A 22,233-nucleotide genomic window follows, 5' to 3' on the forward strand; every position below is an offset into this window, starting at 1 on the left:
ATATATATATATATGCCAAAAATGATTGGGTAAACCCAGTACACTTCTTTTCCACCATTACTTTTCCTTTATTCTGGCTTTTTGAAAGAGCAAACAATAAAATTAAGAGGTAGTACAGTGGCGTCACAAGGGGGGTGTGGGCCGGAGCCGAGTGACACCAAAATGACTGACAGTCATTTTGGTGTCACCCCCTCTAAAAAGTCGGGCACTCGGTCATGGACTGAGAGCCCGACAGTGTCAGGAGAGAGGAGGGGACCCAGCAGCATACCTCATCCCTGCCGGGTGAATGTCCCCTCCTCCCTCTGCCGGTGTCCATCACTAAGATGGCCGGCATCAAGCATCAGTTAGATGACAGCGCATGTGCTATGACGTCACGGCGAGGTGTCACCCAGTCTCCGCTCCGAGTGACACCCGGTCCCGAGACGCCCCTGAGACAGGATAAAAGTTTTAGTGCAGAAGAACACTTTTAGTAGTTAAATAGAACATCTTTATAGATATACGTACATCAGACCAAGAAGAGGGACAACTGAGGAAAGAGGGGCATAGGGATTTGGTTCCAAATGAGGGATAGTTCTTTTAAAATGAGGGACAGTTCCTCAGTCTAAATGAAGGACAGTTCCTCTAAATGAAGAACAGTTGGGAGTTATGAATCTGTCACCAAATATAGGGAAACAACCCATGCAAAAAAAAACAGCAGAATATTTGGTTTCTAATAAGTTTGTTTCACACAGTATTTTGAATTTTAGTGCTTCACATTTAAGGGAAAGTGTAATGGTTTTGGAATATACAAATGTAGTTTGTTGTTGTAACAGTACATTATGACTATTAGATGAAGCTGAGGAGCATAGGAAATGTTTTGATTTTCTATGCTCCTCAGCGCCATCTACTGGCCATAATGTACTATTACAACAACAAACTAGATTCAAACTGGGAAACTCCATCTAGTGGCCATAATATAATATTATAACATCAAGCAACATTCTAACTGGGAAACTCCATCTAGTGGCCATATTGTATTATTACAACAACAAGCAACATTCAAACTGGTAAACTCCATCTAGTGGCCATAATATATTATTACAATAAACTACATTCAACCTGGGAAACTCCATCTAGTGGCCATAATATATTATTACAACAACAAGCAACATTCAAACTGGGAAACTCCATCTAGTGGCCATAATATTATAACATCAAGCAACATTCAAACTGGGAAACTCCATCTAGTGGCCATATTGTATTACTACAACAAGCAACATTCAAACTGGGAAACTCCATCTAGCAGCCATAATATATTATTATAATAAACTACATTCAACCTGGGAAACTCCATCTAGTGGCCATATTGTATTATTACAATAAACTACATTCAAACTTGGATACGCCATCTAGTGGCCATAATTTAATATTACAGCACTACATTTGAACTAGGAAAACTGTGTATATTAAGAACATGCATTATGGACATTATTTGCCCAAAATGAATGTTCACAGATATTTATAGAACAGAAGGCCCTGCAAAGTGTTTATAAATAGACCCTTAAGCTCTCCTTTCTACCTTCTGAGCTTGCCAGTTAGTCCATTAATCTGATGGGAAGCTTCACTGACCAATAGGGACATTGAAGAGATGGGAAGGGTGGGGTTGGCTTTTACAGAAAAAGTTGTAACTTTGCATATAACTTCATCAATATATATCTTCAAAGCTACTGATTGTCCTGACATCCAGTCTTAAAATATTCTACACAAAGCTTTTAGCAAGTGATGTCACAGGCAGTGAAGCGGAATATGTTCCAGCATGATGGAAGCTGCCCTAGAAGTTTCTTTTTTTTGCATATATGTGGCTGGAACTTTACCCCGCCCTTAGGTAGAGGGGTCTCATCTCATTCGTTCAGGAGCTTCTCTTTTTTTGCACTACGAACATGTTTTCTTATGAATATTTGGGGATGGTGTGCTTAGCGTGTGTCTGATTTGTGTAATGCGCTTGATTTGCAGCTGATACTTATAATTTAGCAGTATACAGATATATTTTCTGTTATCCTTCAAGGGTCAAGCCAAAAACTGTTTTCTAGTTTTGGATAGAGTGCGAAAGGATTTGAACCCCCTTCAGTTTTATCCTATCTGGGGTGTTCCAGGAGAGAGATTTACCCTCACTTCCTGTCCTGCTGACACTGACCTTAACAGACAGGAAGTGAGGGAATATCTCCAACAAGGACACAGACAGAAAAGTAAATGGCTGTAGACAGGTACTGCATACCCCTGACTTGTATACATGTGTTTATGTAAGTCCGGTCTATACTTTTATGGGAGACTGTATGCATTACCTGTGGCTCCCTGGCAGGGAAATACACCGGAATTTACAATGTATGGCCATAGGCAGCCATGTGCATGAGCCCTAATAAGCGTTTAACACAGTATACATATAATAAAAGGCTTGTTTCTTGTGCTCCTCTGCCCCATCTAGTGGCCAAACATGTAGTATTGCATTCCAGAATTCAACCCGAAAAGAAAATATATCTAAGAACGTTCGTTTTTGCCTCTGTTTGCACAGAACGTTCAGAAAGATTTGTACTGCGAATGGCTGTGCTATTTGGTCATAAATAGACCTCTTTGTGTTGTTGCTTTTGTTAAGATCTGTGAATAAAAAATGTGTCCCACCCTCAGCAAGATTCTCTCCTTCATTTTCAAAACATCACTGTCAGAATGAAAGAGAGAATCTGGACCTCAAGAGGTGAACTGGTCAGGAGCTACGTCTACAGGTTTTATCTGCAGTGCCATCTGCTTGTGAAATCTGGTATAGCGGCATGACAATGAAATACACGAGTTCCTAATTAACCGAGTGTACGTAACATAAAATGTGTAAACCAATTGAAAATGAAAGGCAATAATCATGTCAATCTTTAATCATTGCCATCAGAGGAGGCCGAGAAGACCTTGAAGGAGTTTCGTCAAGATGTCGATGATGCCACCTTGCAGAAGCTGGAGCTGGAGAAAAGAATCGAGCAACTGGTGGATGAGATCGAGTTCCTTAAAAAGCTTCACGATGAGGAAGTTGCCGACTTGATAACCCAAATCCAGGAGTCCAAGGTGAGCCTGGAGATAGAGAGCTCTCGGCCCGATCTAGCGGCGGCCCTCAAAGCCTTGCGTGCGGAGATTGAACAAGCTACCACCAAAAACATCAAAGAAGCAGAGAAATGGTACCAAACTAAACTCAGCTCTGCTAAAGGGCAACTGACCAAGAATGAGCAGAGGATCAAGACTGTCAGGGAAGATATTAGCAAGTATTCCTCCCAAGTATCTGACCTGCAGGGTGAAATAGATGGTCTGAGGGCACGCAACCAAGCCCTGGAGAAGATGCTGGATGACATGCAGGCCAAGCACCTGGAAGAAGTCGCCTGCCTACAGGACATCATTGCTCAGCTGGAAGGGCGCCTCCTGGAGACAAAGGCTGACTTGTCCCGATATCTACAGGACTACCAAGACCTGCTAAACATCAAGCTGAAGCTGGATGCCGAGATTGCAGTGTACAGGAAGCTGTTGGAAGGAGAGGAGCAGCGGCTTGGCATTAATCCAGAGAGTGAAGGTAAAACATTTACTATGTGGGGGCAATCCTGGACTGGAAATGAGGCTGATAAATAGCATTGAGGACTGACACTGTGACTTCTAATACATTCCACTCTAACTACCACGGGGCTTGAGCAATAGAGTGTGCAGGCAGAGGGTGACGTTGGAATGGTAGGGTGAGGGGTTCAGCCCCATAATGCAATGCAGTACTCATCATTTAAGAAAAAGTTTACAGAGAAACTCTGTATCAGACCAGTGCCACGTGCTTTGGAAAATACCGTTTTGTTGTATATTGGAGTGGCCACTGCAACCACTTTGCAGTCACTTCTGATACATGCACTCCAGCAGTGGCCAAGTATCTTTTCTTAGGATGGACGGGCTTCCTTATGGTGACAACCTCACAACATGCGTGTGCAATGAAAGTTGCTTGTAGTCTCTGCTGGAACAATATGTGACAGAGTGACAAGCGAAAAGAGCCGTTGAGAACTGGTTAGAACGTTGTCACCTTATAATAGGAAGTGTTCTAAGGTGTAGGCTCCAGGGCTGTCAATATTAGAAAGTCACGGATATGAAAAACGCAGTGCTGGCAGTGAAGTCCAAAAAATGTGGACAACCATTCTGTATGCCTGTATGGAACACAGTACTGACATAGGGGCCGGCAGCCCAGCGGGGGAAACATTATCAGACAAGGAAGAATTAACTCACTACCTGCCAGACAGGTAAGCATACAATTTTTCCTTTTACAAGGGCCGCTCATGTAGACACTTTTATGCTAGCCACAGGCTTTAATGAAGCTGGGTAAGAGCAAAGGAGCATACGCTTACCTGCCACTTGCAATAAGGAGATCTCCTGACATGCCAAGTCTGGGTCATGTGACCTAAAATTGAGGGGAGACCTTGCTGACCATGCCACAAACTGAACAGAGGTGGTAGCAAGCACCAGGACCTAGCAATTCAGGTGCAGGTCACTGAACTCAAAATCAGAGGTGATTCCAAATACAGGTACATAATGCAGGCTTATAGACCCCTGTGTACCCTCCTCTACCTCAATGCCTACTGTATCACATAGGAATACACATCAGGTGGGTCAGAGGTTTTCTTGGCAGCCAGATCTGCAATGGATTTGGCCATCCACCGTAACTGGCAAATCTGCCAGACATTGGTGGTGTGCCCATAGTGCCGATGTACTGTGTGATACGAAGCTGCAAAATACCAGTGATCCTTTTATTATTGTTACCTGCAGACATCGCCTTCACGTAGCACAGATCTCATCTTCTTTCTCAGCAGTTTGAAGTTATATCTTACCATTAAAACTTGATAGTGGATTGTGTGTGGGCCAGTTGTAGGCAACAAAGGTCTAGAGCAGGGGTCTCAAACCTCCAGCCCTGCAGCTGTGGTGAAACTACAAATCCCATGATGCATCTCTCTTCGGGAGTCATGTCTGTGAGAATCTTCCAATGCCTCATGGGATTTGTAGTTCCACCACAGCTGGAGGGCCGGAGGTTTGAGACTCCTGGTCTAGAGAAAGGGTAAGCAAACTCCAGCCCTTCCAGCTGTGGTGAAACCTCAAATCCCATCATGCATCTGCCTCTGGGAGTCATCCCTTTGGCTGTCAGAGTCTTGCAATGCCTCATGGGATTTGTAGTCCAGTAACAGCTGGAGTGCCACATTTGCCTACCCCTGTTGTAGAGGACCTTTCTGCGTTGCTCTTTTATATGAGAGGAATAGCCGAAAGCAACCAATGAGATCCCCACGTCACTTTGAGAAATGCGCAGACAGGATTCCTATGAACACATTTGGATATTAACTGTTTTGTTTTCCTCTTTACAAGGCCGCGGTGACTCATGAACATGTCAAGCACATGAGGGAAGTGATGTAGACCAGCAAGTACTTGACAAGGCCTAGAGGATCAGAAGCTACTACAGCCGTGTGAATGGGCCCATGTGCGCCGCTATACCCAGATGTACTGTACTGGATCATTAAAAAAAAAAGGACTTGTGTGACAAACCTCAGACGGAAGCTGCCATTCTCCAAATCCTGGCCTGCAATCTACTGCCAGGGAAAGCAGATTTGATTCAGCCTGAGGGAAAGGCAGATCCTATTTGAGGTTTCTCATACAGGTATTTTGATTTGGAACCTGGGATTTCTCCTTGCTGCTTGCAGTTCCTGCACTATTGTAGCTTATTTATATATGAAGAACGCACGATGAACCAAAAATAAAACCGGTCCAAGCTATTACTCATCAAAGAGTATCTGACCTCATCATTTATATGAAAGCAAATGTTTCATCAGCTTATTTTGCCTCCCCTGGTTCTTCCTTTCTCCTCCTTCCCAAAATAAATAAAATCTGTTTTCATTGCACCAACATCATCACCGGATCTCTTTGCTTCCCTATGCCATGCAGGCAGATCGTGGCTGGTAGGAGGAGCCGGCGGAGTGCTGTAATACTCTCCTGAAAACATCACAGCACCCTGCCCAAGTACTCCCCTCAAGACTTCTCAGTGAGCTGGCTCTTGGGAAGAGTTATGCAAATATTAGAATGCCTCGATGGGTGGATGTCAATCGGGATGAGTAGGTGTTCCTGGCAGACTGAATTTGTACATTGACTGCCCAAGGTAATGCCCACATGTGCCAAGTGCTGCTGATCCTCCATGATTGAAAGATATGAAATTCAATGAATGAAAGAGGTGGGCCGGGGACAGTCAGGCTAGGGAGGAAAGGGATAGATGATGTAGGACATCCTCCAGCCAGGAAAGGAGACGGGCTCTGACTTGCCGCAGCTTCTAATACACATTGTGAGAAGCTCGCAGTGTGCAGTGATATCAGAGTGAGCCATATCAGTCCAGGAGAGGAGCCGCTACAACTGTGCAAGACTGAAGGGAAGGCTGAATTCAGCTTTAACAAAATACATTTGGTGACGGCCAATTTTCCAGATGACACACGAGGACAGACACCGTACAAATCTGACAACAATGTATGGGAATGCCAGACCACAGGGATTAATAAAAAGCTGAAGCAGCGTCACAATATATAAACCCCCCAAGAGTGGTTTGTCCCCCAAACAATGAAGTCACAACTCCCTTCCGGTGCTCCTCATCATGATAATCATTTAAATGCATATTTTTCAAGGTTGTGTCTGACCTCTCGGCTTCCAATCAAAGGTCACCATATATGGTACAGTCTGACCGTCCAATCAACTTTAGGTTTACCAAAACGATGTAATATGGAGGACCTACCTAATCTATCCAATCAGGCAGGCTCTGGCACTACACAGTTGTTGGCAGATGTACAGCCGGATTGCAATGTGTATATTAATCTTTAGATACACAGAAACGATATAATAGAAGGCCGATGTGAACAATCCATTCCATTGATCTCCAGTCAGGTAGACTCACATACAACAGTTGTTGGCAGACATAAAGCATATTGTACAATTAGATTGCAAGGTGTACGGCCAGCTGCATCACTGCGCTGCTGCATCCCCAGCCATTGAAGCTGCACTGACATCACTGCCCTGTAGAAGAATCTACAAATCAACAAAACTGCATTCAGAGAGAGCAAGATGGACTAAACCAGGGCAACCTCAGCACTGCAGCGGTTCTGGGACTACAAGCCCCATGAGGCATTGCAAAATTAACAGCCACAGGCATGACAGGATTTATAGTTTCAGCACAGCTGGAGTGACAAGCTGGACTAAAGGAACACAGCAACTAATCGGCGTCTCTTTACTTGTCATATAACATAGACACTGTCTACATTCTATTATTATACACCACAGATAATAGAACATTATAAAAGTGCTCCCCAAATCTCACACACACAATCCAGGGTTCCCCTAATCACACACAACATCCAGGGTTCCCCTAATCACACACACACACACACACACACACACACAACTAATCACACACACACCATCCAGGGTTCCCCTAATCACACACACAACATCCAGGGTTCCCCTAATCACACACACAACATCCAGGGTACCCCTAATCACACACACAACATCCAGGGTTCCCCTAATCACACACACACACACACACACACAACATCCAGGGTTCCCCTAATCACACACACACACAATAAAACTGAATATAATGGGTGGAGGGCATTTTTGGAACTGTCCACTAGCTTACATGACCTCTAGTTGTGGTCTGAAATGGTGGTCAGTTCTGGAAACTCCAGGATCAAATATCTCCCCAGCACACATCATCTACCCAAAATGTAATTGAGGTTGGGCACATACAATATGCACAGACTAAGAGAACCTGTCATGAGCTTATTGTGAGGAAAACAGAAACACACAAATGTTAGAACCTTAAATATAGGTTTGTAATTGTCTTGTATTCCACAAACTGGGAATCAAGATTACACTTTCCAATAATCAAACATTTAAAAAAGGATTGACCAATGTCCACAAGTAAATCCTGGCTCCAAGTGTCAGCATGTCATGTCCATGCTTACATGATATAAAGTTATAGAACAGATATCAAACACGGTTTCCATAAAATGGAAAAAGATAAAATCTGTCCTCATACAGGACAGGCAGGGGGTAACATTGTATGCAGCGAGTCCATGTTACTTCCCCTTCATCTGTCTTCTCTTCAAGGCTTTCCATTCTCCCTCCTGATTGGACAGACTGTTGAAGAGTTCCTTGACCTTCCTCTTCCTCTCCACATCCCTGAGAAATGAAATGCAGACATTAGGAGTGATGGCAACAAATAAAATCATTAAGCTGCCAGTTGTCCAAAAAACAGTGCAACTGTTTAACCACTGAAGACGGGTTCACGTATATGTACGTCCTCCTCCTGAAGTGGTTATACCGAGAACACAGCTGCTGCAGCCATGTTCCTGGTATCATTTTACACAGCCAGCGATGGCTGTTCAGGTGCAAGTGATCCGGCGTTAAGCGATATAGCCTCTGGATTGTTCGTACTGAGTGGTGGAACGTGTGCACCTCCCTCGCCACTGTCCCCTGTGCGGGCCCGGGACCGGCACGCCGGGGGTCTACCCACATCGATCGGAAGGAGATCAGCAAGCTTACTCACCCAAATACTTGGTATCGGCACAGATACTGGTACTAGTATCGGTGCATCCCTAATATTTATATTTTTTTTAAAGGCAGAGCTGCCTTAATTATGGTTTATGTGTTTTATTTTAATGATATGGCCATTATAAATTATCTTTATAAGGCTTTTCTGACATTCTCCTACATAAAATCTCTTCTTGGGTCCCAGTACAGTAACAATTTTCTTATTTTGGTAGAAGAATTCCCGATCTAGACAAGACTTCATTCCCTTCCCATGTTACTCTGAGTAGCATCCCTCCCTGCATGCAATGCTTCCTGTATACTGCAGCAGGGGGATAACAGGGCCATACGTTTCTTAATCTATAAATAAAGAAGTATAGTAGTCTTGTTTCACTCACCTGTCCATGGTCTCTGAAAGCTTCACTCTTGCCAAGAACTGATTGTCCCTTCGGATTTCTCGCACAGCTCCCTTAAGCTCCCGCTTGTGTTTGTGAATGAGCTTCTTGCGCTCTTGCTCCACCTTATTACAGCCCTGCTTTTTGCCGAATTCCAGCCTGCCACAAAGAGAGAGATCTGTGAGATAATAGGCCAGGGAATGGCTGCCTGCATGTGTCATGTAACCTGCACCATCCCTTTAGTTATGGCTTAGTACATAGAAGCACCACATAGTCTTGTTCCTGGGGAACTCCAAATGCTCCCTGGTGCTTTGCATCATCTAAAATGAACTTGCGCTGCAGTCTGAGCGTATGAACACAGTGGTCTCCGGCATTCCCTTCCACCGCTCAGGCAAGCAGGCCCTCTTGCTTAAGAAAGTATTATAATGTCTGCCAGATGCAGGTGCCTTACACACAATGTCTGTATACCTTTATAAGCTCAATAATAAGAAATGAAAAAAGCTTATTCATGCAAGTGGCAAATCTGTCAACAGATTTAAAGCAGCATCACATGATATGGAGACTCTAATAGCTCTGACATCTCTGAAAGCATATGAAACTAAGGCATCACAGTTGTGTTCCTGTTAGACTCGGGTGAAGGTGCAATTTACCGACAGCAATATTTCATCTGGTCACAAAAGATGACAGGAGCTAATAACAGACTTGTCTCCCTGCTCCAGCTCTGTACAATCTTGTCTCATGTTTTTTCCCTATACTCACACAGGCATAACTTTTGGCGTGAACATTTTCATTGGGACAGGCCCCTGTTTCTCAAACACGAGCGGTTTGTAGGATTTCTTTCCATTTCTTTTAATATCATTTAGAATATTTCGGCAAACATCCTGAAATGTAAAAAGAAAACAACAAAAGTTGCTTTATTTGCATTATGAAAATGAGAGAATTAAATGAACCAAATGGGTGCATCAATCAGTGAATGACCGGAGATCCCTGGATTGGTCAACTGATAGCTTGTCATTACATGTATGGCCAACAAGAGAGGCAACTCATTTAGTACCTGCATACAAGTGTTTCATTGCAAGTCAATGTAGACATAAAAAGCAGTTTGAAGCAGCTCAGAAGGAGGTCAAAAGAAGTTCAGAAGGAAGTCTACCACAGGCCCAATACACCTGTCAATGATCTCAAAAGCATCTTAAAAGGAGAACTATGGGGTTAAGGCTTTTCCCCATAGTTCTCCTAAGGGTAACGGGAGGAAACAAACTAGCGTCCTTCCGTCACCCAAAGCTCAGTATACCGCGAGCTGTAGACGCCGCAGCCGGAAACGGATCCCGACAATTCTGTCTGGATCCATCCAGCTGCGTGAGTGACAGCTGGCTCTGCCTATCTAGAGGCAGAGCCAGCTGTACCCGCCCCCTCCCCCATCCATTCCACCAGTCAGCGCTGGAGGATCGGACAGGGGAGGGGGGAATCCCTGCAGGGAGCCGTGAGTTACAGTCACGGCTCTCTGCACGGATAGATCGAGAAGTGAGTGAGCGAGCGACGCTATATGTTCGATCACTTCCCGATCTACTGAGCCGACCTGTGACACTTTCATTGTCACAGGTCGGCTCAGATTATGAGGCTTAGTGAAAATCACTTGTCTCATAGTTCTCCTTTAAACTGATCTCAAATGCATGCTGAATGTACCTGAAACTATGCTGTGTTTGCCCATATATGCATTTGGAGAGATTTTACCTGGATCTCCTGGGGATATGTGCTTCGTGGAAGGTGTTCATTGATAAGTAAGGAAATTGGATTAAAGATCTCCTGGAAGGCTGGTAAAGATCCATACATATTCACACATCGTTTTACCAAGTCTAAGCTCACTGCGACACACGTCAGCCTGTAGGATTGCAATATATCAGAGGATTGGGTTTTTAAAAAGCACTTAAAAATAAAGTAGTAATGGTGACAATACCGAATAATAATGCATTGTGGTGACAATGATAATGTACTAAGACTGGCACACACAAAATCTGGAACAGTCGTGCATGGCAACCAATCGACTTCCAGCTTTCATTTTAACGGAACAAGCTGAAGATAGAAGCTGATTGGTTTCTGTGCGCAGCTTAGTAGACCCTAATGAAGGGGGTATTTCTATGAGCCCCCAAAACACATTTGCAATTTCTACACTGTCCCCTCAACCCTTATCAAATAAAGATGTATCTGACTATTAAACGAAGGGTGGCCCTTTAGTTCACAATCCTGCCATTGAATACAATGGGTACCGGGGGAAGCTTTGACATACTTTGCCTTTACTGAACATGTGTTCACAGAGCTCTGTCCATAGACTGAAGACAGATGAAGTGCCACAGCTGTGCCACACTGCAGAAATGCATTATGTTACAGCAACAAAGATGGCTGCCCCAGAGCACAGAAGTAAATAAAACGTATAACTAGATCCAAGGTTTTTAAAACAAAAGGTGTTGATAGGATTTTTTTTTCAAACAAGCTAAACAAGTTCACTTGGCAAATCTAAACCAGGGACTCCCTTGACTTATCAGTCTGGTATCAGATTTATGATATGCTCACCTAAAATGATTGATCTCAGTTTGGTCCTCAGTGTCCAGCCCATTGATTGCTGTGAGCGGCATGTGTGTCTTCTTCCAGGACTTCATGTCCTCCTCGCTGTCTGCCAGCAGAAGTTCTGAGGACTTCCCGTGGTGTTTAAATGGAGGAACAACATAGTAACCTGTCATAAAACAGCAAGCGTGAGGCAAGACATCTGTAGAAAGAAAAACTACTACTTCCCAATGTACTGAAAACATTTATGGAACTCAGAATTCCTAAAAAAGAATTACCTTATGAGGACTCATAACCTTGTAATCCTTACAAGACAAAAAATTAATTTTTGTCTTTTTTTTTATATTATTAAATAAGCATTTCTTTAATTTTTGCAAAAGGAGAACGTAGCCTTTAAAAATAAGCAGGCAACTAACCAGGGTTTTGGTCAAGTTAACAGAAGCATACTGATGCTGCTGAATTTGATCTGTGGATGTAGAATACAATGACCTCTGGTGACAAACGTGCTAAATGCAATGTTCTGCAGTCCGGGACCCTCATTGGAAACTTTCATCACTTCTTAGTACTGTTAAGTGCGTCCAGCTCTCTCTTGCCTTTTTCTATTATCCATTAAGGCTGCCCATTAGAATCATGCCAGTGGGGGGAAGGGTTTCGAAAACACATTAAAAAGCAATGGTTTGAGGTTGAGGGGGACATTAAAAAGCACTGCATGTGAACGGAGACTACACAAATGAAATGGATTCCATGTTTAGCCTTCCTGATAGACGGTAATTCTGGAGAGAATCATACATTCCAACCTCATGACTGGAAGATATCAGATCTGTTCCATTATTAAGGTCCTCGTGACCCAGAACATAATGAAAACAAGGAAAGAATGCAGCCAGATAAACATAAGCAATCAATTGTTTGAAATACTGTGCAGGTTTAGACCCATCTGGATATCAAAGTTCCAAACCTTTTGAAACCGGAAACACAGTATCCTGCGGTAACGAAGTAAGAAATTATCTTACATCTAGAAACCCGTCATTAAAAACTGGATTATATCAAACCTACGATTACCACGCAAAGGCAGGTAATAGCAAAGTCTGTACAAGGGACTGGGAGGGGCTCATACCTGGTCAGATTCAGGTACTCAAGCTGCTTTAAAAAAATAAATGCAAGTATTAATGATTACAAAGCTGCATTTGTTTTTTTATCTGATTAGAGTTCAGCTTTAACTTTAGGGGTGGATGGGAAAATACTTGAGAAAATAAATAAATTGTTCATTTGGAACATTCAGTTATAATCTTTTATTCGATGGGAAATGAAACAGACAAGGAAACTGGTTGCTGCATTCCCTGCTAATGTTCTGTATATTTCCCTGCTCCAGTGTTTTACTGTCGGCCCCCAATGTTCTATCTAACTTTGGACAAGGCGAATACCTACCAATAGAAGTTCTGCGTACTGTGGCCAAGTGTAGAATCCCCAGCAGGAAGTTGATGACCTCTGGAACAAACCTCTGTGACAGGGACACGTATTCCAGGAACATAGAACAGATGAAGAGACCTGCAGCCACATCTTCCAGTGAAGACACGGGGCACTGAAATAGAAGTTACACTTTTCACCAGAGATCAGGTATTTTTTGGAATCATATCAGCCTTGTTGGCATATTTTGTTTCTTACTCTAGATATTAAAAAGTAATTATGTAGCTAATTAGAGGGGAATTTCAGCTTAAGGGCCCATTCCCACCACATCCAGATCACCTCCAGACCAGACCACATTGTTTCTGGCCTCAAAATGCATCCTAAAAGGGTATCCCTGAGGGGGCGTGGCCGGCGCATCTCGGAGTGAGTCGCATCTTCTCTCTGCTCCCGTGCGTGGTGCCCCTTACAGCCTTTCTACAGCTCCACTAGCGATATACAAACCGGATGGGTACCAAAAGACACCCCAAAGCACCTTCCGGCACGGGTGGACGTAAGTCCCGGAAGCTTTCCACCTTCTTCCAGACCTCACAGAGGTCGCCGCATTCACCCGCGGACCCGCCGGCTGGATTGGGCCTAGTGGATTTTAATGTGAAAGGGTTTAATCATCCCTCTAAAAACGGTCTCAGATTCTTTACCACATGCATAAGCAAAAGGTTGATATTGTGCTCCTGCAGGAGACGCACTTCTGCGCTGGGAAGCACCCGACTTGTTCCCAACGCTATTATAGGGAGTGATCTTTAACAATGTGGCTGACTTGCATTAACGATACTATGCGTATGGAAGAAATGGTGGCTATAGACCCAGACCGCAATGAATCCTTCCGAAACCTGTGGTTGCCATGGATTTGCTTTCAAGACTCAGTTGCTTTCCCTGCCTTGTTGACCTCAGCACCATAGTCGGGACTAGTTTTATCACTACTCTCTGTTGACATCGTATGTCGTAGGCCGGGCTATGCCTCAGGAACCTGAGGTCTCCATCCGCCTTCACGAGCAATCTGGTCGTCCTCGTACCATAACATTGTCTGTATTTGTATTGTGTTGTGTTGTCCTTGTTTTGTCTTGCCTCGCGTCCACTGATCTGCCTCCCCCCCCTCCCCTCCCCTCTACGTTTAATGAGGTATACGGAGCCACACGGCACAACACAGTGGCGGATGATCATATGCTTTTTATCGCTCTAAGCTCCTCGTTGGTTAACCTTGTTTGAAAAGAATAAAAAACTTTATTTGACTAAAAGGGTATCCCTATGCCATTTCTGGCCTCTGTTCACACCAGCGCAGTCTGTCCCAGACCAGAAAAATACTGCATTTTGTCTGGTCTGGAATGCACTGGAATGAAAGGAAACACATCAAAAACACATGCAAACACACTAGAACCCGAAAGCCAATTTTAAGCTAAAAAAAACCACAGCTTTGGAATGTGGCAAAATCACGGTAAAAACACAACAAAAGGCAATGCACTGCATTCCGGATCTGGTCCAGAAAATGGTGTGAGCCTGTCCTGAATGAAAATCACACCTGAAATACAGCAGTCAGGGTTTTCTGGACACATGTAAAACAAAATCCAGACAGCTCTGCATAAGCTGGAACATCTTCACAAGAAATAGGGAACAGGAACAGTGCTCTCTTACCTTTGTCAATAGTTGGCTCATCACAGTGACAGCTGGGGTGACTACAGGGTGCCAGAAATCAGAAGTAGGAAATAAAATTGCTGTGATCTTGAAGTAAAGCAGCTACAAGACAAAAATATTCACAATGATCAAATCTGCTGTACAATCTACCTGCAGCTCTAGTCAGGCTACATAGATCCCCACAGCATGCATGTCAGCCGTTTTACACATTTATAAAGTAAAAGTCCTGTCTAAGAACAAGCAATGCAATATGTCTGCTACTACCTTTGTTAGCCAGAAAAACCTTTCCTGTGTGCCCGTGTGTTTCACTTCTAAGGAAAGAAGCTCGGCCAACTTCCATTCCCACATCTAATAAGTGCCTTTAATGGCCCCCGAGGTACTACTCAACAGGGGGATGACAGTTCAGGAAAGTCAGGCCTTTACTAAAGGTGAAACTATTTTCAGAGTAGATTTTTCTTCTATCTAATTAAAAGGTAATAATAATTCATAAACTTTTGAAATGGATGTCAAGGTCACCTTAAAGTGAAACACATCCCTAAAAAAATACTAGGAGGTAGAGGTTTTATTAGTGGTGACTTTTAGTAGTGTCTGCTGCCAAACATCATCTTCTTCCTTTCTCCTAGCAATTTTGAACAATGCATTGTATACGACTTGCCCACTCTGGGGATCTGTAAAGCACAGTGAATGGAGCCAGATAGCGGGATGTTAGTGCAGCATGGACTTACTGCATCAGTGGCTACCTGAAGGGCAGACATTGGACCACAAAGTGGCAGAAAAGATGGCAGAGGCAGCGAACAAAGTGGTGACAACGAGAATGGACCTGAGAGTGCCGACAGCATACCGGTCTGCCATAATGAGCTATGCTGTATGTACTTGCACATTATGACAAAAGTTTACCCTCTGCAGTTAGCAGTTGAGTCCTGCTTTAAGATGAACTTTACTTACAGTTTTTTGCCTTAAGGTGCACTCATGATCTGCACAGTGGAAGCTGCCAATCAGTGAGATAAAACATCCTACCACACAAACCACCTCAGTAGCCTTTTCCAATTGTCGTAGACTATATATACATTTACATTAATAAAACACAGACATTAACCCTTTGGAACATTCATTTTTACTGATGTGCACATCTACTAAATCAGTGCATGCTGGGTAATCTCCCTCTGACCCTCCAAAGAGAATCAGAGGGCTCACGTCCAATCGAAGATAAAGAAGGAATCGGTCAGTCTTCCAACCTGAGCAGGGTTCTATACTACTCAGGTTCTTTGAGGAGATTATTTCTATACCAGCACAGTGACATTGCTGTACAATTACACCAAAACCTCTGGAAGCGACCACATCTCTTTATAAAGGCCAGCTGAGACGAATATTTATTTACTGCTATTTTTCTACAATGTTTATATGGGACACATTCACATCCAGTGCAATGCTACATGATAAGTAAGAATTGCTGAGACTTAGGGCAAGGGATGAATCTTGAAATCCTACATACCACATGTAATGCAGGGAACGTGGCCCGGCCTTTAGATTCTATGGCTTCATCCAAAGTACGAGTGATGTCCCGCAGGGCCTCTCTCACACAGTCCGCTGCCTTTTCTGGGAACATCTGGCACAAGCTGTACAGGGGCCTGACATAAGAGAAGAAACAAGAATGTTCTTAAACATGGTGCATTGGAAAATCACATCCTTCTGGTTTTCAAAGCAATTTCTCGATTCTAATGCAGCCTTTTCTAGTATCCTAAAATTTGTCTGCTGCTATTTCAGAGGTATACAACTTTTTTTTTTTAGCTAAGAGAAACAATAGGAGGTTTCTTATCTAGTGCCATTAGTTTCGTCTCTCACCTTGACATCCATTCTCTTCCCCTCAAGCTTCAAAGATCAGAAAAGCTGTCACCCATTGCCTAATAGTAGGGCCTTATTTTTATAATTGTATCAACTACAAGTTATGGGCAATTACCCAATTAGATTCAAGTCTAAACAAACACACAAAAAAAGGTTTAAATGGTTTGTAATGGCAGACATTTTTAGCTCACTAAATCTAAATTTATATTCAGAAATCACCAAATATAACTTCTTAATTTTGTCACGGTGGTAGAAAGCAGGGAGAGCTGCTAATGTGAACAGATGGTAAACATGAGATCAATGGATAAGCAGGGCCAGATTTACTCTCCCTGCCGCCCCAAGGCCAGGTTCCGCAATGCACCCCCATCCCTGCCACTACATTTAGTCCTGCCTTCCCATTCAGGACTAAATGTAGAAGGCAACTTACTGCCCGGCACTTTATGTTCCGGGCGTCGGGGGATTCCACACCGCTGGGCGTCGTGGGATTCCACATCTGCGCCCTGCCGCCTGGGCTCGGTGGCCTTGTGGGGAAACCGGGCCTGTGTATAAGAAAGTAAGTCACCAGAAGTCCATGTTAACATCCCATCTTTATTGGACGTCAGATAAACATGGCATCACAAACAACTGCAACGTTTCCGAGCTTTGTGTAGCCCCTTCATCAGACAAATCATAGTGTGACCACCAATGCTTCCTCCCACTATGTTTTGCTTGATAAAAAGGGGCTACACAAGTATCCAAAATATTGCAATCATATGTGATACTATGTTCATCTGATGTCCAATAATGGGGACCTACGGTGTGCTGGTGGCTTAATCTCTCTCAAGATACATTGATCTACATGCAGCCATCTTCAGGCCATTTTAGACCCACCAAAATACTTCAAGTGGGAGCAGCACAGTGGCGTAGTGGTTAGGACTTCTGCCTTGCAGCACTGCGTAAAAGCGCTGTGTAAATTGTAAACGCTATATAAATTACCTGTAATAAAAAAAAAAAAATTTCAGCTTGGAGTGCGATGGGATATTTACATATAAACTTCAGAACAAGATTATCCACAACAAAGTAAGGCTCTCGGGGAAAGGCATTCTTCTTAGGTGGTCTGGGTTATAGTACAAGCACAAAAGGTTTGTTCCAAAAAGACAGAGGATTGAAATGAAGCCGGGAAAGTTTATACAAATTGTAAACAAAGGCATTATTCAAGTGTATTTCTTTAGTACATAATGGCATATGGTAGTTCTCTCTTGGTTATGACTGTTATTTCTCCACAGATCAGTAAACTTGATCATCCTCACAAATCCCTGACGTCAGTGTCCCGGTTTACGCCATCCTGTGGTTTACTATCTAAATCTGAAAATGGCCATTTGGGAAATATCACAAAAAAAGCTTACCAACTTTTAATAGTAGAGACAAGCACGTTGTTTCGTAGTTTCTGAAGTGATATTAAAATATTAATATTTGATAATAAATGAATTGTCACCTAAGGGCTCAGTCCCATCAGATGCATTGAGCTGCACTGATCAACACTGGCTGAATTCGAAGACACTTTGCAAACCATTGCTGTCTATGTGCCCAGTTCACACCACACTGAGGACATATGTAGGAATGCTGCATTGTAATGCTATGCACAAAGATGCACGTCAATACACGTTTATCAAAATACAAAAAAAAAGTAATATTCTGACCCTTGATGTGACCTGTACAGACAAACTGCATTTTAAAAAAACGCAGTTCAACACACAGTAAAGTGCAGCACAACATGTGTGTTCGAGCCCTAAAAGTCATATATACATACACACGCAGTCATTGTTTTATAAATAAACTATTTATACATGACAAAGGATTCTGGGATTAATATGGGTTAACTAAAAAGACAGGTCAGCAAAGGTAACTCTGATGCAAACACAGTTGTCTCTTATTGAAACTTGGCTGAGTGATAAGGGGTGGGTCACCGAGATAAGTCATTCGTGTGTGAGTGTTAAAGGGCCCATGTTAGTACATGCAAGCATAGTAAAGTAGAGTCACCCTATAAAAGTACATGACCGTTCCAGGAGCATGTGTGTTAAAACTCTCCATCCACCTCTGATATCTTCCACTTCTGGATGTTTTGAATACTTGTTCCCCCCTCGCCACGGTTTTTCTCTCATCGGCCCTTATGTCATGTATTGACATTGAAGCTGGGGGGAGGAAGAACCACAATGCATGGTGGGGTGGTAGCAGTTACTTCCCCCACACACATAAGTGATGGATAATTGCAGCAGCCAGAGATAATCAATACAGTGGAAATTTATGACGCAGGTTGCTGCAAAAGTAGACTATACATCACCTTCCATAGGGGGACATGTCACGTCCCCCTGCATGTACTCACAGGTTCACTTTAAGGCTCCATCCACACCTATATTTTAGGTGCGATTAGAGATTCCTGCGTAAGGAACTTGTGATTTCCTGCAGCAGGAATCCCTAATCCGCCATCTACAAGGGGCAGGTGTCACCAATTCAATTTATTACGTGGCAGCTGCTGCATCTGAATGCTGGCACAACACATGTAGTCGTAGGTGATACGATTACATGCGGTTAAGAATGAATCACGTTCCGTGGAAGCATTGATCGTGCGTCCAGGGACAGTGATTGATTCCAATACGTATGTAATCATAACACCTTCACTAACACTGTCGTGCTGTCGTTCTGCTGCTTTTAACCCCTTCGTGACTGACGACGTACAGTGTACGTCGCCAGCATCGGGGCTGTTTAAACAGACTCCCGGCGACTTTTGCCGCCGGGAGTCTGTTTAAACTTGTAGAGCCGACTGTCGGCTTTACAACAGAAGCGATCCTGGCGACTTACCTGTCGCCAGATCGCTTCTGCGTCCCGAAGAAGGGCCCGCCCCCCCCGGCGATGGCATTCAGAAAATATATAATGTTGGGGGGTTTTACGTCATTTTCAGGCCTAAATGTGGAATATAACATGGGTGCAAAAATGGAAAAAAGGGCCTCAGTCATGAAGGGGTTAAATGCAGAGGCTGACACTCGATCATTAACTTGAATGGGTGACAGCTGCCACTTGTAAATAGCACATTAGGTATTCCTGCTGCAGGAAATTGCAAGTTCCTGACGCAGTAATCCCTAATCACACCTAGAATATAGGTATGAATGGAGCCAAAATTTCACCTTGCGTTATTTTTATCTGAAATCAACAGACATTTTACTACACAAGGTAATGATAGCAAAAAAAGAGTGAGCGCTCCACCTGCTGACTGAATGATCACATAATATCCTGCTGCAATCTTTTATAATTAACCAACAGATCATGTGGTTTTTGTTTCCTGACCAGAATAAGAAAACAAATAGATACAAAACTACTATTCAAATTGCATTACTTACAGAATCAGTTTGTCAATGGTTTTGAGATCTGGAGCTTCCTGCTCAGCCAAATCAATGATATAGTCCAGGAGGAAGCCGAACAATTTCTATAAAATAGTCCACAAGACAATTATCAAGATAAATAAAACTTTTTATAGACCTACTTAACCACTTCAGTACCAGCATGTTACTTCATTACCAGGTCATATTTTCAGCACTGTGCAATTTTGGCTGAGAATACCTCCTTCACGCAACATTGTAACCAAATTCTTTTTAAATACATTTTTTAAGACAGAGTTTACTTTCTGTGGCATTTAATAACGGCTTTTTATTGTTTATTATATAAAGTAAAAAAAAGACCAAAGATGTTTTTTAAAAAGCGTCTTTTTACTTTCCTTTATACACCATAGCAGATAAAAATGACATGACAATGGAAAACCCCCTGAAATGACCTGTTTTTGGAAAGTAGGCACTCCAAGGTGATCTGATTTATTTTTGGCCACTATTTTTTGGAAACGAAGAAAGATGCCGGTATTAAAGGGGTAAAAACATGGAGTTTGGTAATACTGCACAATATACAATTAATGTATAGGTCATAGACAGAGGGAGGTGTAGGGGTTAATGTACAGGTCATATACAGAGGGAGGATGGAGGTAAAGAGATTAATGAATGTGCAGTATAAGGTAGGTGAAAGGGTTAATGTACAGGCCAGAGCAGAGACTCTGCTGCCTATACATAGTATTATAGGCAGAATAAAGGGGCTGAAAGGGTTACATTTATTTGACATTTTTTCTTTTCCTTTTTGCTGCTGCAGCTTGTATTCACTATGAACTAATGAATAGATGACTCGCCCATTCATTAGTTCCTGTACTCTCCACTGCCGCTGATGTAGGAGGTAGGAAAGGGCTTGGGAATGTAAACATTGCCATGTGATCGCTGTGATAACGAATCACAGTACACCGAGCCTGTCTGATCGGCTCTGTGTACATAGCAATGGTTCGCCACTGTCTGACAGCTGGAGCCGCGGGTGCATACAGCTGGTCACGGGAGGACATACCCGTATGAGCTGTAAGCCATAATCATCACAATTATGACAAATCACGGCTTGAACTATCTTGCTTTGCATGTAATAAGTCTATCGCATATATTAGTTTCACCTTTTAAGTTGCATTAGTGAAATAAATGAACTTTTGCACGATATTCTAATTATTCGAGTTTCACCTGTATTAACACTGTTAAAGTTTATGCATATGGCCCAAGCTGTTTGGACTACACCCATTCATACCAAAAATATCAGGGAGCATGGATGTAACCTACAACATTTGGAGGAAATCACTCCAAAGGGAGGGAAATCCCTGGTAGTCATCAGAATCAGCACTAGAAGATTTCTCAATCATTTCCTTATCTGGTGACAACCCAAAACTAGGGACTTCTTTCACTTTTAGTGAGAACTGTCACTAGAACAAATTCATTCTTTTTTTATTTAGACCCATATCAAACCCCTATTTAGGATAAGGGTCTGGTAAAGATTTGGGGGGGGGGACAACGCCATTTTTACATTCTAGAATGGGGGTGCCTCAAGATTTTACATACAAGAACTTTACTTTTTGCATACGGACTCCTTCCTCTCCTGCAACCATTTATTGAGGCGTCATTCTCCCGTGTCATCCGTACTCTTCCAATTAGTGACTTCTGCAGTGCCAACGATAACCACAGACAAAGGTCTCGGAGGATCAACAACTGACTGACATGTCTCATCTCACCTCTAGTTTGGCTTTATTCCCATCAGCTAGGCTTGGGTGGTTACACTTCTGAATCCTCTCCAGTATGATCAGCTGCTGTTCTATAGGCTTCTCTGTCAGCACAGACTGAAAACGCTCTTGTGACTCAGGAACTGAGAACGCCATAAACACAAAAGACAAAGATGAACCAATAACCAGGAAATGAATACACTAAAGCTCACAGTTACCAGGAAATTATAGCCTACAACTTACATCATACAGACTAGGAACCGAAAACCTTATTGGTCAATGTGACTGGAAAAATAACTGGCTGTTGGGTCCAAAAGCAACCGATCTGTCTCAGGATTGCCATGGAAAATGACAGCTGAAGACCAGCTTGTAGCCAATTATAAAATTAGGGAGGATGTAGACACATTAAACCAGAAATCCTGAGTGGAATGGGCATTATCATACAGAAGGACCTCAGAAAAGGGCACGATTAATAAAGCAATAAGCAATTTGCTCTGGCTACTTCTAATGGATAAAACACACAATCGGATTGGCTGCTGGACATTAATACAGGAAAATATTCAGCTTACATAAAGCAATGCAACGCTATGAATCAAAACAACATGCAGATTTGTATATTCAACTCTTTAGGCAACACATTGGACAACTATGATG

General features: G+C 42.9%; 2 protein-coding genes across 2 annotated transcripts in view; one reads left to right on the plus strand and one right to left on the minus strand.

Annotated features, from left to right (window-relative positions):
- The window catches only part of LOC108785809 (vimentin-like), a 5,522-nt gene extending 702 nt beyond the window's left edge, over positions 1-4,820 (plus strand). Inside the window, exons 2-3 of the mRNA XM_018554958.1 lie at positions 2,915-3,580; positions 4,804-4,820. Coding sequence (XP_018410460.1) covers positions 2,915-3,580; positions 4,804-4,820 — 683 coding nt within the window. The remainder of the gene's footprint in view (positions 1-2,914; positions 3,581-4,803) is intronic.
- A 3,313-nt stretch (positions 4,821-8,133) lies between these two features.
- Positions 8,134-22,233, minus strand: part of NOP14 (NOP14 nucleolar protein) — a 34,979-nt gene continuing 20,879 nt past the window's right edge. Inside the window, exons 9-18 of the mRNA XM_018554988.1 lie at positions 21,592-21,722; positions 19,850-19,935; positions 16,126-16,261; positions 14,634-14,735; positions 12,969-13,122; positions 11,553-11,712; positions 10,716-10,863; positions 9,744-9,865; positions 8,988-9,143; positions 8,134-8,241 (exon numbers count right to left, since the gene is read on the minus strand). Coding sequence (XP_018410490.1) covers positions 8,139-8,241; positions 8,988-9,143; positions 9,744-9,865; positions 10,716-10,863; positions 11,553-11,712; positions 12,969-13,122; positions 14,634-14,735; positions 16,126-16,261; positions 19,850-19,935; positions 21,592-21,722 — 1,298 coding nt within the window. The 3' untranslated portion in view covers positions 8,134-8,138. The remainder of the gene's footprint in view (positions 8,242-8,987; positions 9,144-9,743; positions 9,866-10,715; positions 10,864-11,552; positions 11,713-12,968; positions 13,123-14,633; positions 14,736-16,125; positions 16,262-19,849; positions 19,936-21,591; positions 21,723-22,233) is intronic.

Source organism: Nanorana parkeri, unplaced genomic scaffold (assembly GCF_000935625.1).
Source record: "Nanorana parkeri isolate BGI_ZX_2015 unplaced genomic scaffold, ASM93562v1 scaffold180, whole genome shotgun sequence".
NCBI lineage: Eukaryota > Metazoa > Chordata > Amphibia > Anura > Dicroglossidae > Nanorana > Nanorana parkeri.